This window comes from Caretta caretta, chromosome 23 (assembly GCF_965140235.1).
Source record: "Caretta caretta isolate rCarCar2 chromosome 23, rCarCar1.hap1, whole genome shotgun sequence".
Lineage (NCBI taxonomy): Eukaryota > Metazoa > Chordata > Testudines > Cheloniidae > Caretta > Caretta caretta.
This window is the reverse complement of record NC_134228.1, coordinates 5,312,965-5,327,411: the sequence shown is the minus strand read 5'-3', so window position 1 is coordinate 5,327,411 and position 14,447 is coordinate 5,312,965. Positions and strand designations below refer to the sequence as shown.

The window sequence follows — 14,447 nt, the reverse complement described above, 5'->3', positions numbered from 1 at the left end:
TCCACCCCTTCCCGCCCCCTCCCCTGAGCCTGCCGGGCCCTCGCTTCTCCCCCTCCTCCTCAGAGCCTCCTGCACGCCACGAAACAGCTGATCGGCAGGGCTGCCAGTGGGCAGGAGGTGCTGGGAGAGGGGGGAGCTGATGGGGGGGCTGCTGACGAATGTGGATCTTTAGCAATGTACATTGGTAAATTCTGTCTCCTTCTCAGGCTCAGGTTAGCCACCCTTATTGTCGCAGGATCAGGGGGTAGGTGGATGGATGGTTTTGGGGAAGGAAGGATGGATGGATAGAGAGAGATACTGGGGAGGGAAGGATGGATGGAAACAGCAGAGAGAAGGAAGGATGGCAGATAGATAGGGAGGGAAGGATGGATAGATTGACTGCACAGGAAAGGAAGAATAGAGAGAGAGTCAACAGATGAAACAGATGAGATACGAACTGCAGAGGGGTAGATCGCTCCCGTGGATGGGGGAGGGAGAGGGAAAGGCAGACAGATATTGCGGATGGAAAGATGGAGAGGAAATAGATTCTGTGACGGGAAAGACAGGGGGAAAGTAGGTAGCTACTGAGAATAGAGCTGGGCGAGAAAATCTGTCCGGTTGCCAGTAGGCAAACTAGCACAGATCCCAGGCCAGCTGGTACCTAACCGTGGAGCAAGGGTTGGGCACAGCTGGCAGGGGATTAGAGGCAGGTGGAGAGGGAGGCAGGGGAGCTATTCCTCCCCTCTCACCGGGCTCTCCCATTTCAGGCTGGAGGCCTGCGGGCCGGGTTTGGGAAGTCGATGCAGGCCCCACAGGCTTTGGCTGCCACCTAGCGTCCGAGAAGGGGATGCAGAGAAGTGGGGAGTCTAAGCAAGGGCTGGGAAGGGGTTTGGGGGTAGAGGGTGGGGTGGGGGATACTAGTGGTTGGAGGTGTTTGGTGGCGATGGGGGATGGTGGGGTGGGGCGGGGCTGTCAGGAAGGGGGGCTGGAGGGAGCGCGAGTGGGGTTTTGGGTTGGGAGGGTACCATGGGGAGGTGGCAGTGTTTGGGGGAGCTGGGATGTTGACAAGGGGGAGTCAGGGAAGGGGACAGAGTGGATCCTTAGATATTTCAGAGGGAGGCAGAACGGGGAAGGAGCCAATGGGTCATAAACCGTAAGGGTTAAAAGTGGATTTCTGCCAGCCGCAGACGGCTCCTGGTCTCTAGGGTAACAGCATCCTTGGGGCCACTCCCTCGGGGCCCATCAAAGCAGCAATCCAGCCGAAGAGCAATTTGTGAAACCTCTCATCTCAGGGTCATGGGGATCATGCCAGAGCTTGAGGGGAGACAGGGAAGGAAGGCGATGGGGAAGGGGGTGTAGGCTGAGCACGCATTGACAACCCCCATCTCCTCCTGGGAAGGGGAATCCGTTCCATTCGATGGGCCAGGTGGTAGGGGGTGCGAAGGGGCTGTGCCTCAGTGGGTCACACCAGCCTAGTGAATGGTGCTGCCCGCCAGGTACCAGACTCACCAGGGCATGAATGGCAAAGCCCTGGGGGAGCAGACCCTAGGGGACACCCCTGCCCTGGGCCCCAAGGGGGCGATGGTGCACACACTCCGCCCTGGGGGTGGGGACGGGGACAGAACCAGGAACCCAGGCGACTGGGGCCAAAGCCAGGGCTTGAGACCTGAGCGCAGGGGGCGGGGCCACAAAATAGACCAATGATAATACACACATGGTATTAGCATAGGGGCGTGGCCAGACACGAAGGCGGTGTGGCCCTGACAATAGGAGATTTAGTCAATGAGAATATGGGCGTGGTATTAGTCGTGAGGGCGTGGCCAGAAGTGATGGGGCGTGGTCCCGAGAGCAGGGGGCGTGGCCGACAATACTATGGCCATACTAAGAAGAGGCGTGGCCAAAGCTGATTGATTCGCGGCCCGAGCCATAAGGGACGTGGTCTAATGCAACTGGGATGAATGGGCGCGGCCAAAAGCTTCAGGGGCGTGGCAAAACGGGCGGGCCTATGCTTTGTGAATAAGGGATTAGGGGCAGGGTCTTCTGTGTCACGTGATCTCCGGGGCTCCGCCCACTCCCTTGGGTTGGTCCATCTGCCTACTGGGGTGGGCTGCTCCGGGCTGTTCCATTCCGGGAAAAGGGGTGTCGATGCTCCTCTCCTACCCCCAGCTACCCTGGTCTGGCTGTGTCCGTCCCGTGATCTCCCTCCCGCGCTTGGTTCCCTCCCCGTCCCCCCGCCCTCCCGCTAACATGGCCCAGTCCAATTTTTACGCATTGCAGGTGAGCAGCGTCCAATCAGCGCCGCGCTCTCATCCCGCCGCCGCCTCCGGACCAATGGGAAGGCGTGACACATGGCTGACGCTACGTGCCGTGTGTTCGTGCGCGGAGAGAGAAAATAGTCCCCGGGGCGGGGCGTGACGGCGGGCGCCTCCCGCTCCCTGTTCTGCTGCGGCGGCCCCGGGGGCGGGGCCGGAGCAGCGAGTGCCTGGCGGAGGGGTCTCAGGGTGGGGGGTGTGACTGTGAAGCGGTTAGCGAGTCCCGGCTGGTGCTGGTGGTACCTCCCTCCCCCACCCGCTGCTGCCGCCGCCGCCGCCTGGAGCCTCCTGCCGCCGCGAGCCGGACCCCGCCATGGTGAGGGGAGGGGCCCGGGGGGGCTCCAGGAAGGGGGGGGCAGGGCCCGGGGCATGGAGGGATTTGGGGGCCCTGGGGGTGGGAGGGGTTTGGGAGCTGGGTTGAGTGGGGGGTGGGAGGGGCTGTCTGCTGGGGGGGTCCTGGGGCTGGAGGTGTCTGGCTGGGCGGGGGGGGGGTCCTGGGGCTGGAGGTGTCGGGCTGGGGGGGGGCGGGTCCTGGGGCTGCAGGTGTCGGGCTGGGGGGGGGCGGGTCCTGGGGCTGGAGGTGTCGGGCAGGGTGTCGGGCTGGGGGGGGGGGTCCTGGGGCTGGAGGTGTCGGGCAGGGTGTCGGGCTGGGGGGGGGGGTCCTGGGGCTGGGGGGTCCTGGGGCTGGAGGTGTCGGGCTGGGCGGGGGGGGGGGGTCCTGGGGCTGGAGGTGTCGGGCAGGGTGGGGGGGTTGGGAGGGGTTTGGGAGCTGGGTTGAGTGGGGGGGGGCTGTCTGCTGCGGGGGGGTCCTGGGGCTGGAGGTGTCGGGCAGGGTGTCGGGCTGGGGGGGGGGGTCCTGGGGCTGGAGGTGTCGGGCAGGGTGTCTGGCGGGGGGGGGGGGTTCCTGGGCTGGAGGTGTCGGCTGGGGGGGCGGGTCCTGGGGCTGGAGGTGTCGGGCGGGCGGGGGGGGGGTCCTGGGGCTGGAGGTGTCGGGCAGGGTGGGGGGGTTGGGAGGGGTTTGGGAGCTGGGTTGAGTGGGGGGGGGGCTGTCTGCTGGGGGGGGGTCCTGGGGCTGGAGGTGTCGGGCTGGGCGGGGGCGGGTCCTGGGGCTGGAGGTGTCGGGCTGGGCGGGGGGGGGGGTCCTGGGGCTGGAGGTGTCGGGCAGGGTGGGGGGGTTGGGAGGGGTTTGGGAGCTGGGTTGAGTGGAGTGTGTTGGGAAGGGGGCTGGGGGGGTGTTAGGAAGCGTGGGAGTTGGAGGGAAGGGGGCTGGGGGTGTTGGGGGCACTGGGGAGGTGGAGGGAGTGAGGGGGGTGTCTCGTGGGGGTTACAGGTGGGGCTCTATGGTGGTGTGTATGGCTTGTGGGGGGGCCTGGGGGTGTCAGGGTACAGTGGCAGTTTCAGGCTGTGTCTGGAAGGTGCCGGGGGGGGCTGGAGGCCGGTGCGGGGGAGGGTGTCTTGGGGGGTGCCATTTGATCTGGGATTGGAAGGCACGGGGGGGGGTTGTCAGGAGGAGGTGCCGGGGTGGGTTAGGTGTTGGAGAGCAGGATGGGAAGGGGGTGGGCGGGCTGGGCTGTGTGTTAGGGGTGTTGTGAAAGCTGGGTGCCTGGAGAGAGATTGGGTATGTTAGGCAGGGCGTGTGGAGAGGCTGGCAGGTGAGTTGGGGCGTGGGAGGGTTGGTGGGCGGGCAGCACTTGAGGAGGGATGTCGCAAGGAGACTGAAGGGTTGTGGTGTGGCGGGGGAAGATGTGGGGGTTAGCAGGGTTTGAACCGGGTAGGTTGGTGGCTGGGGTGCTGATAGGCAGGTGTGGGTGACAAGCTTAGGGGTCTGGCTCTGTGAAGCTTGGGGATATAGTGGGGGTACAGTGACTTGGTAGAAGCTCTCTGGCTCGAGGGGGAAGGGTGTGGAGGTTTGTGGGGGGGTTAGCTGGACACTGTGAGGCTAGGAAGGCTTGAGGTTATGGAAGGCGAGGGGGATGTGAAAGGCCTGGAGTAATTGGAGATCTGAGGATTTGGAGGTGAGTGAGGGTTGGGAAGGAGCTCAGAGGAAATAGGGTTAGGGATATAGGAACTAGAGATTGTGGGCGTTTACCGGGGATACGGGACTTCGGGGTGTGTGGATTGGGACCATCTTGGTGTGGGTTAGATGCGCTAGGGGGTTGGTGGAGGAATCCCAGAGTTGATGGGAGGAGGATCGTGAAGGGAAGAGGCAATGAAGTCTGAGTGGGGTTTGGGGAGTTCTGTGATGGCGAGGGGTGGGGGTGTGTGGCTGGTATGGATGGAGATGGCCTTGAGGATGGCTGGTATGAGGGTGCAGGAGGACCTTGCTGGGGTTTTCAAGGTTGGGGGAGGGTGCCTTGTGAAGCGGGGGGGGGGGGTGTGGCGAGAATCACTGAGGTTGGGAGCTGGTGTGTCAGCTACAGCGAGCAGTGGATCAGGGTTTTGGTTGAAGTGCGTCCTGAGGGAATGTGACCTTGCTGTGTGCTGGAAAGTGCGCTTAGGAACTTGGTAACCTAGGGCTCGCCAGGCTGGATCAGACCAGGGGCTCCAGTATCCTGGCCCTGAGGACGGCCAGAGCAGGGTACAAGAAACGAAGTGGGCAGTCCCTAGGAGAGGGGAGTCTTGTTGGTTGTGGGAGTGCTAAGTGGAGAACAAGAAGCTGCAGTGGGTGATTCAGCATGAGTAAGGAGTGGAGCTAGGCTGCAGAGGGGAGAGATTCCTACCTGAACAGGGTCTTGGAAGGGAAACCCACTGAGCAAGCACCCAGATGGGCATGCCAGGAGGAGGATAAACTTCCCGTCCTGGGGATGAAGGCTCCTCTTTGGGGAGAAGGATGGTTAGGATTTTGAGCTCCTGCTGGGCAGCAGTTCCTGGTGCAGTGGTGCCACATTGAGCTTTGGTCTTTTGCCATGTGAGGTTACAGGCCTTGCCAGGATCAGAACAGTGAAAAGAATGGCCATGCTGGCTCAGAGGAATAGTCCATCTAGCCCAGTATCCTGTCGGACAGTGGCCAGTGCCAGGTGCTTCAGAGGGAATGAACAGAACACAGCAATTACGGAGTGATCCATCCCCTGTCATCTAGTCCCAGCTTCTGGCAGTCAGAGGCTTAGGGACACCCGGAGCATGTGGTTGTGTCCCTGAGCATCCTAACAGCCATTAATGGACCTGTCTTCCATTAACTCATCTAATTCTTTTTTGAACTCGGTTATACTTTTGGCCTTCACAACATCCCGAGACAAGAAGTTCCACAGGTGACTGTGCGTTGTGTGACGCACTTCCTTTTGTTTGTTTTAACCCTGCTGCCTATTGATTTCATTGGGTGACTTCTAGTTCTTGTTATGTGAAGGGGTAAATAACACTTCCTGTGTCACTTTCTCCATGCCAGTTGTTTTATATATCTGTATCATATCCCGCCTTGGTCGTCTTTTCCAAGCTGAAGAGTCCTAGTCTTATTAATCTCTCCTCATATGGAAGCTGTTCCATACACTTAATCATTTTTGTTGCCCATCTCTGTACCTTTTCCAATTATCTCTTTTTTGAGATGGGTCAACCAGAACTGCACATAGTGTTCAAGGTGTGGATGTACCATGGCTTTATATTGTGATGTTTACTGTCTTCTGTCCGTTCCTAATGGTTCCTAACATTCTTTTCGCTTTTTTGACTGCTGCTGTACACTAAGTGGATGTTTTCAGAGAACTATCCACGATCACTCCAAGATCTTTCTTGAGTGATGATAGCTAATTTAGAACCCATCATTTTGTATGTAATGTTGGAATTATGTGCATTTATATGCATTACTTTGCATTAATCAGCATTGCATTTATCTGCCATTTTGTCACCCAGTTTCGTGAGATCCCTTTGTCTCGTTGCAGTATGCTTTGGACTTAACTGTCTTGAGTAATTTTGTATCATCTGCAAACTTTGCCACTTCACTGTTCATCGCTTTTTCCAGATCATTCATGAATATGTTGAACAGCACAGGTCCTAGTACAGACCCGTTTGGAGGATGCCACTAATTCCCCCTCTCCACTGTGAAAACAAACTGTTTCTTCTTACCCTTTGTTCCATGTCTGTGAACAAGTTACTGATCCATGAGAGGTCCTTCCCTCTTATCCCATGACGGCTTACTTTGCTTAAGAGTCTTTGGTGAGGGACCATGTCAAAGACTTTCTGAAAATCCATGTGCACTCTGTCTACCGGATCACTCTTGTCTATGTGTTTGTTGACCCCCTCAAAGAATTCTAATAGATTGGGGAGGCCTGATTTCCCTTTACAGAAGTAGTGTTGACTGATCAGCCCTTTATCTCTGATAGGGCGATGCAGGATCTCTTCCTTTCCCCTCCAAATTCTCCAACCTCTCCCGACTGCAGCAGGACAACGTGCTGCTTCAGGTATTGGGGAGCTGTGTCATGACCTTCCACCTCCATGGATGGAGTCGCCTCATTCACACCAAGCCATGGGGAGGGAGTTTTCTCCCCCACAAACTGCCATCAGCTGTGACTGCCGTTCCCTTTCTCAGTTCCCTTTCTCAGTTGACTGGTAGATATTCCTGCCTAACGAATTAATCTTTGCTCGCTGCTCTCTCCTTACCAACCTGTGTTTCTGGAGCACCTTTCATCTGAGCTATGTCTTACAAGATGTGCCTGTCTCGTCACTGGAATGGCTCAGCAGTGCTTACGCAGTAAGTCAGGCTAGAAAGATGAGAACTCTATCCTACTGAAACTGCAGGGGAGTTTAGGGAGGCTGAATGGATCTGCCTGATTGGAATCAGGCCAGGATGTTGGGGCTAAGGTGCAATCTCTTGGGGAAAGTGCTTTGGGATTTTTAGTGACTGTATGGACGTTGGTTTCACACCTCCACTGAAGATACCTTTGCCACCTCAATGCATGCCTGATGTCGGAAATCTCTGTCACTGCTCTGTGTGTTCCCTGGAGGGTTCCCACGGCCTGACCCTGCTTTTGTCTCGAGATCTGACAGCAGCTCAATCCCAGCTTGAGTGGCTGCAGAATTCGGTCTCGCTTTGGGGAGCGACTGACCCCAAGCTAACGAGCAAAGATGAAAATTGTCCAATGCCCCTTGCCAGCCCCCTAGCGTGCGCTCATGCCAGCGGCGGAAGCAGATGTAGCTGGATAGAGATTGGAGCAGCTTGGTCCTGTAGTTTATTGTCTCTGCCTCAGGCATGAATGCCCTCATTTGACCCACTGTGGGGAGCTGACCCCACCCCCGTCACCCCCTATGGCTGGGAAAATTACTGGTTCGCACCCTCCCTTCACTCAATTTTAGAATTGCTCGGTCGTCTTGATTCCCGCCCTGGGTGGCTGCGAAGCTGCTGCATTTGTAGTGGGTGTTGCTGCCCAAACGCTACCATGAGGCTTTCTCCAGTGAGATGTTATCTGGAGCAGGGCATCGCTGTCCCAAAGGGAGCAAGGCTACTGGGGACCTCGCTCTGGCTATTAGTTTGTCACGGAAGGCACCCAGATACTAGGGTGTTGGGCTGCAGTATGAAACCTTAATCGCTGCTCTGCTCCAGCCTCGGTGCTGAGAGCCCTCAGGCAGGGCACCATTCTTCCTTGGTGCCAGGAATTCGATCGCATTTCACAGTGGAGCCTCGTGAAGTTCACCATTTCTCGTCGTTTTCATATGGTTGCCTCCGGGTGCTGCAGTTTCCAAAACTGCAGGCAAAGCCTGAGGTCCAAACAGGCCCGTGTGCTGAAATCATATTTCCCCCGACTTGGGTCAGGAGCTTTTTTACAAACCCTGCATTTTGGGGCTCCGGCAGCTTCGGAGTTCCCCTTAATCCCCTTGCGGGCACATGAGTATCAGCAAAGGGCTGCACCGCCGGCATTATGTCTCCAGCGGAGAGCTCATGGGTGCTTGGGACTGGTGGCATCCTTGCAACCTCAGGAATCTTGGCTAGGCTGTTTGTTAATACGCTGCCCTTCCCTGGTGCCGTGACTCAGTGCTCGGTATAAACCCTACTGAACTAAGGCCCTGGTGAGGCAGATCTTGACTCCGTCGCACACATGGGGCAAGAGGCGTGCTCTATAGTGGAACTGGAAATAGAGCCACAGCGTCCTGGCGCCAGGAGCTGGAGTGCTGGCAGTATTGGCTGTGACAGTGGCTGGGGGTTCAGCTGCTGCCCTAGGGTGGCACCTGCCCCCTTGTCTTTATGATGGTGGGTCGAGGCAGCAGCCTGTCAGGAACGGCCCTGATGATCACCATTTCCGGTACGGAGATCGAGGAGTGGCTGGGCTGTGGGGAGCTAGTGTTGCCTTTATCCTAGAGGTGGTGCTCTCAAAACAGGGGATGATTATGCTGCCACTGCCTGAATCAGAGAGGCAGACACCGATCAGGTCAACCCAGCATCCTTTGCTACGAGCTGCCTTCTAGGTGTTGTAACAACCGACAGTTTCCATGCCCTGGTGACTAACTTCTCTCTGCTCCTTCTAGGCCGACCAGCTGACTGAAGAGCAGATAGCAGGTGAGTCCTAAACCCGCCTTCCACCTAGCTGAGTGTTCGTTGTAACCGTGGCGCTCGCAAAGGCTCTGTGCTGTAGTGATCGCCCCCCAAGCCCAGGGCTCGGAAGAATGGGGAGGGAACCCAGTATCCACAGCATCCCCAGGTGCAGCTCTTGTCTGTCATCCCCACCGGGACATGGGCATGTACGGGCCAGAAGAACTGATCCAGGGTGTTTAGCTGTTCACTCTACATGGGCTCCCCCGTATTTAGACTGAAGGGGGGTGAGCGTCTCCCAACACACCGCTTCAGTGCATCTGTAGCGACCCCTTTTCCCCTCCCCCTCCACCGTGCCCCCAGTGAGCAGGGGAAAGGGAGGAGTCTCTGGTCTTGCTGCAGATGCTGCCCAGTGGGGCATGAAGATGACTTTCTGGGGAGTGGGGTGGGCCCCATTACTGGCCATGCCCCCCACAATGCAGGACCGAGCATGCTCCAGGGAAGGGGCTAGGTTCTCTGCTGTGTGTAGGACTTTCAGGCGTAGCGATGCTCTGAGACTCTGCCAAGTCTTCATGCTCATGGCTGCAGCATTTAGAGTCCTGCTCCTGGAGCTCACCTCGTGACATGGAGCTAAGGAGTAATTGATGGTAGGCATATAGGGGGTCTGCTGCTGGGGCCGGGGCACAAATAGGCAGACAGTAGATGAGATTCTCCACCAAGTGCTACCTAGAGGACTATGCCCCCAGCTAGCTGGAAGCTCTTTAAATGCTTAAAGACAGTCAGCTTAAAAATCTGATTCAAATACTGTCCCTGCTATGGGTATCACGGAAGGTTGGTTCTAGTCTTTCATTAATGACAGTCTGTTTCCCTGGGCTTGGTGCTTAGCCGGCTTTGCGGTTCCCTTTCTTTGTAGCGGTCGTGGAGAGAAGCACGTCTTAAGGTTTTTGTCAGCCTGCAGATTGGGATCGGAGACCGCTCAGCTCTTGCAATGGGCCATGTTTCTGATTGGCTGTCCTATGACCGGGGCATCCGGACTCGCCCTCCGGCCGTTGGGATTTAGCAGCAGCCTGATTAGTGCTGTCGAAGTCCCCGGCTAACTTTGTTGGAAAATAGAAACCTGGCCCCAGGGGTGGGCCCCAGGATGGGACCGAGCAAAGGGTCTGTCTGCAGGAGACGACTGGGGAATGGACACAGGAACACCAGTGTGGCACCTTCGAGAGCGGGTTACCCCACTGGCTGGTGCCCTGTGCCCCTGCTGATAGCTGTATTTTAGCTTCTTGACAGCTCTTTAGCATTAGGCTCTCTAAACATCCCTAGGCTGAGGGGTGCTGTTTAAGTAAGTGGATACTGCTGACCTCCCTTCAAATGGCCTAATTTGACCAGCATAGGAATCGCCAGCCATGGGGATCTCTCATCCCGTCTCTGGCAGTGGCCAGTGCTCAAGCTAGGCCCCTTACGACCATTCGGTCAGCGGGACGACGCAGACTCACCCTAGGGTCAGACTTGACATTGGAAGCAGTGGTGAGAGGGTGGGGGTGGGGAATTCAGGATTAAGGTGCCCTGGGTATTTTGCCTCTGAGCGGCCTGTCTCATGAGCCGCTCGGCTGCTCCTTGCTAGCCACCGAAGCGTGCTCAGCAGCTCTGCGGTAGAGGAGCCTCATTAACCAAAGCACTGACGGGCGGCGGGTCTCTCCCTCCCTCAGAGTTCAAGGAGGCCTTCTCCCTGTTCGACAAGGATGGGGACGGCACCATCACCACCAAGGAGCTGGGGACGGTGATGAGGTCCCTGGGCCAGAACCCCACCGAAGCAGAGCTGCAGGACATGATCAACGAGGTGGATGCGGATGGTGAGCTGGAAGGGCGTTGAGTGGCCGAGGGCGGCCTGCCTGGCAGGGAGCAGAATGGGAGGGGACGGTGTTCAGCAGCAAACCCATTCCCCCCCACACGTAAGATGCTGGAGGAGGTGTCCTGGGCACTCTACCTGGCTCGTGCATCCTGGCTTATCCCAGTGGGGCTCCGTGGGCAGCTGTTCTCGGCTGCCCGTTGCCCTGGTCTGGCAGGCTTCCAGAGGCAGCTTGTCCTGAGGCCGGTGGTTCAAAGCCAGCTGAGGCTGCTGCCGGCTGCCCACAGCTGTTCCTCAGTCCGGTTCCACAGAGAGTGATGCCACCACACTGGTCGCCTCAGATGAGGGGCCCTGGATTGAAGAGCCCATGGGCTCCGAACTCCTGTCCTGCCTTACAGGTGGGTCCCACCAGAGCATGTGGCTATACTGCCCGCTCTGCAGACAAACAGGCCTTCAGGCTCCAAGCCGGGCCTGGCACAGCCAGCTGATTCCCTTCCTTGCCTCTCCCTTATCCCCTGGTGCTTTTCCCTGGCCCGGCGCCCTGCTAGTCCCCTTCACTCAAAGGCAGCACTTCCTTTCCAGGGAACGGCACCATCGACTTCCCAGAATTCCTGACCATGATGGCGAGGAAGATGAAGGATACGGACAGCGAGGAAGAGATCAGGGAGGCATTCCGGGTCTTTGATAAGGTGAGCACCCATCTGGGAGGTGGGGGGCAGGGTGTTGTGGGTGCCGAGGTCACTGAGCTGCCACATCTGTGGTGTGCAGGGGCGGGGTGTGTGGAAGGGGAGTGGCTGTACTGAGCTAAATCCTCGCTCTGTCGCCCCCTGCCTTACAGGACGGGAACGGCTACATTAGCGCGGCGGAGCTGCGCCACGTGATGACGAACCTGGGAGAGAAGCTGACCGATGAGGAGGTAGACGAGATGATCCGAGAGGCTGATATCGATGGAGACGGGCAGGTCAATTATGAAGGTGAGTCGGAGATGCTGAGATGCCTCACCAGGCTATTGTCCTCAAGGGTTCGGCAACCCAACGGTCCCCTGCAGCTGAGCACCATTGACCTGATCAGGCCCAGGTCCTGCTGCTTGAAAAATGCCCCAAGAGGTCTGCAATCCCAAACTTATCGTGCAAATGCATGTCCAGAATGGGAGGACGCTTGTAGCTTTCAGCTGCTGGCACTTCTGTACAACTGTTCCAGCTGCTGAGTTCCACCCCAGAAGTGGCTGCATTTCTGCATTGGGTGAAGGTGTCAGAACCTGAGTGCTGAACTGGAACTTGAGAGCGCTGGCTCAGCCACTGCCCTGCTGGGTGACCTTGGGGCATGTCGCTTCTCCTTATGTATGTTCTCCTCTCCCCCCCCCCCCATAATGGGGGCAAGGTTGATCTTCTTGAAGTGCTTAGCGTTCTGTGTAAGAGCTGTGAGATCTGGCTGAGAGGGGTACCCCATCCCCCTTATACCCAGGGGGTGCTTAGCTCTCTGTGCACGGGGTCTCACTGATCCTGAGCCCTTTGGGGAAACAAGGCTAATGGGCTGTTCTTGTAGCCGAGTCCTGTAGAAGGGCGGAGTGGGGATGCGATCCTGGCTCGCTGATCCTGTACCTTCGCCCCTCTCTCTCTCTCTCTCTCTCACAGAGTTTGTGCAGATGATGACCGCAAAGTGAAGGCTCCGGGACGGGCGGCTGGCGATGCCCATTCTCCTTCACTACTTTTCTCCAACACTCTCTCTCTACTTAAGTAATCTGGTTCTTTCAGCAAACTCCAGTCGGCTGTGGAAGAAAACTGACTAAGCAACAAAAAATTTACTTTCCCCAAACTGCATGATTGTCCCCTGTCCCTCCTGCCCTTTTCCCCTTCCTCCCTTTCTCTCCTCCCCCAGCCCATCCGTCTGGCCCTAACCCAACCTCCCCTCCCCACCCACCGGAAATCTCAGCCTTGCAGATGTCTTTAGTTCCTTTGGGGGGTTCTTTGTTCTGCGGACGGAGCTGGCCGGTGTCCCAGCACGCCGCGGAGAGAGCAAACTTTAACCGTGTTGCATGCGTCTGGCACTGTGGGTCTGTGCATTCACCCCGCGGCCTCAGAGCGTCTCGCCCCTGGAAACGACAGGGGGTCGGCAGGAAGGGAAGCCTCTTGTCTCGTCTTTTTTTTTTTCTTTTTAAAGAAAGGGGACGGCGAACGATCCCAGAGACTGGAGTGTGGGTTCCAGAGACCTTGTCATGCCATCCGGGGAAAAAGAGGGGGGGAGGGTTTTAACAGCCCCAAAAAAAAAAGCTTAAAGCAATTGGCTCTTGACGTGTGATCCTAAAACCAGGACTCATTTCTCCTTGCTCGTAGCCCTGTACAAACTGTAAATGTCCATGCGATGATTCCTAAGCGCTGTCCATCTCTCAGCTGCTGTGTAAATACTGGTGCTAACCCATCCAGTCCCCGCCCTGCGTGAGGCATGGCTGCTTTCTGACTGGCAAGAGCTGGCGGGCGGGAGGGGATTGTTGAAGACCCGAGGCGAGCGACAGCTGCTATCGGCTGGGTGGGCGTCACCCGTGCGGCCCCCTGTTCTATCTAGTGACCTGCCTTTGCTTTCTTGATGTCTGTGCTCTTGTTGCTAAGTCCCCCCTTGCCTGGCCAACCCGCCGCGAAGAGCATGAGCCGTCAACTTGCTTCTCTTTATTTTTAATTTTGTAAAAGTTTGGGGAGGGGGGAAGGCGCTCTGAAAATTCCCCCCCAGCCCCCCCCGGAAAGCGGGTGCTTTAGCGTGCCCCGTGGCGGGACCGGCAATGCCCCTGGGCTGTGAGCAGAACCGGGGGGAGGGGAAAGCCTGTTTTGAGAGCTGGGGCGCGGGGCTGATGGGAGCGAGGCTGTCTGAAAGCGGGCGATGTTGTGTTCAGTTCAAGCTGTGAAAATAAAACTATATCAATGTTTTCCAATAAAATACAGTGACTACCTGATGCTGCTGAATCGGGTCTCCTTCCCCCCATGTCCCCCAACCCTGTCTTCATCTTGCCTCAGCAAGGAGGCCTGGATTTAATTCAGTTTCTCTCCTGCTTGCAGAAATTCCCTTCCTCGCTGGCTCTGGTTCCCGGCAGACGCCCTGGCCGGCTGCAGAGCTAGGAAAGCAGATATCAAGCGTACAACCACTGAGGCGTAACAGAAGCGACTCTTTGCTCCCTTCTTTATGCCTGTAACTCTCATGCTTTGAGCCAGGCGGGAGGAAAACTCTTGGTGAAAGGTTTCCGTGAGGCTGCCAGGGCTGTTGGATCACAGGTCCCTCTCTTCTCTTAGGCTGGCCATGTCAACTCTGATTCTACCAGAGGTGTCGTGGGGGGGCAAGGGGGCACGAACCCCACATGTGCCCTCCCAGATTTGTCTTCCATTTAGCAATGGCTTCTAGAGGTTTGCAAATTATGGGATGTACCCTCCCCTCCCAGGAGGCCACGGAGGAATCTTTGGGCAGGTGAGCTAAGCATGTCCCTTTGAGTTACAACTTTGGTGGCACCTCACCATCCCAGCCATGCCACAGGGCCCCCTGACATAAGTCAGGGGGCAGACTGGTGCTCCCACCCTGAGGCCAGCTGCCAGGCCATGGCCTGAGCCCACCTGGCATTGCTGCTTTCTCTCCCCTCCACCGGAATTCCTCCATGCCCCCCAGTTTGATAACTTGTGCAGTAAATGAAATGGGTTGTCTGCTGCCTCAGGATTTTTCTTGTGTACCCCCCTACTATCAGCTCTGACTCTCCCAGTTAGAAAACCGCTGCTCTGGTGTGTGTCACCGTGTAGAAGACCTCACATGAGGCAGGCAGCGGGGAGCCCTGGTCTGGGGCTCAAATCCCAGCTCCTGCTGACCTCCTGGGTGACCTCTGTGTCCG

General features: G+C 57.4%; 1 protein-coding gene across 1 annotated transcript; it reads left to right on the top strand.

Moving 5' to 3' along the window:
- Nucleotides 1–2,463: 2,463 nt before the first annotated feature.
- CALM3 (calmodulin 3) lies at nt 2,464–13,529 on the top strand. The gene is made up of 6 exons (XM_048833036.2): nt 2,464–2,607; nt 8,739–8,769; nt 10,446–10,589; nt 11,168–11,274; nt 11,424–11,559; nt 12,220–13,529. The coding sequence occupies exons 1-6, from the start codon at nt 2,605–2,607 to the stop codon at nt 12,246–12,248; spliced, it is 450 nt and encodes a 149-aa protein (XP_048688993.1). The 5' UTR covers nt 2,464–2,604; the 3' UTR covers nt 12,249–13,529.
- The last annotated feature ends 918 nt before the right edge of the window (nt 13,530–14,447 follow it).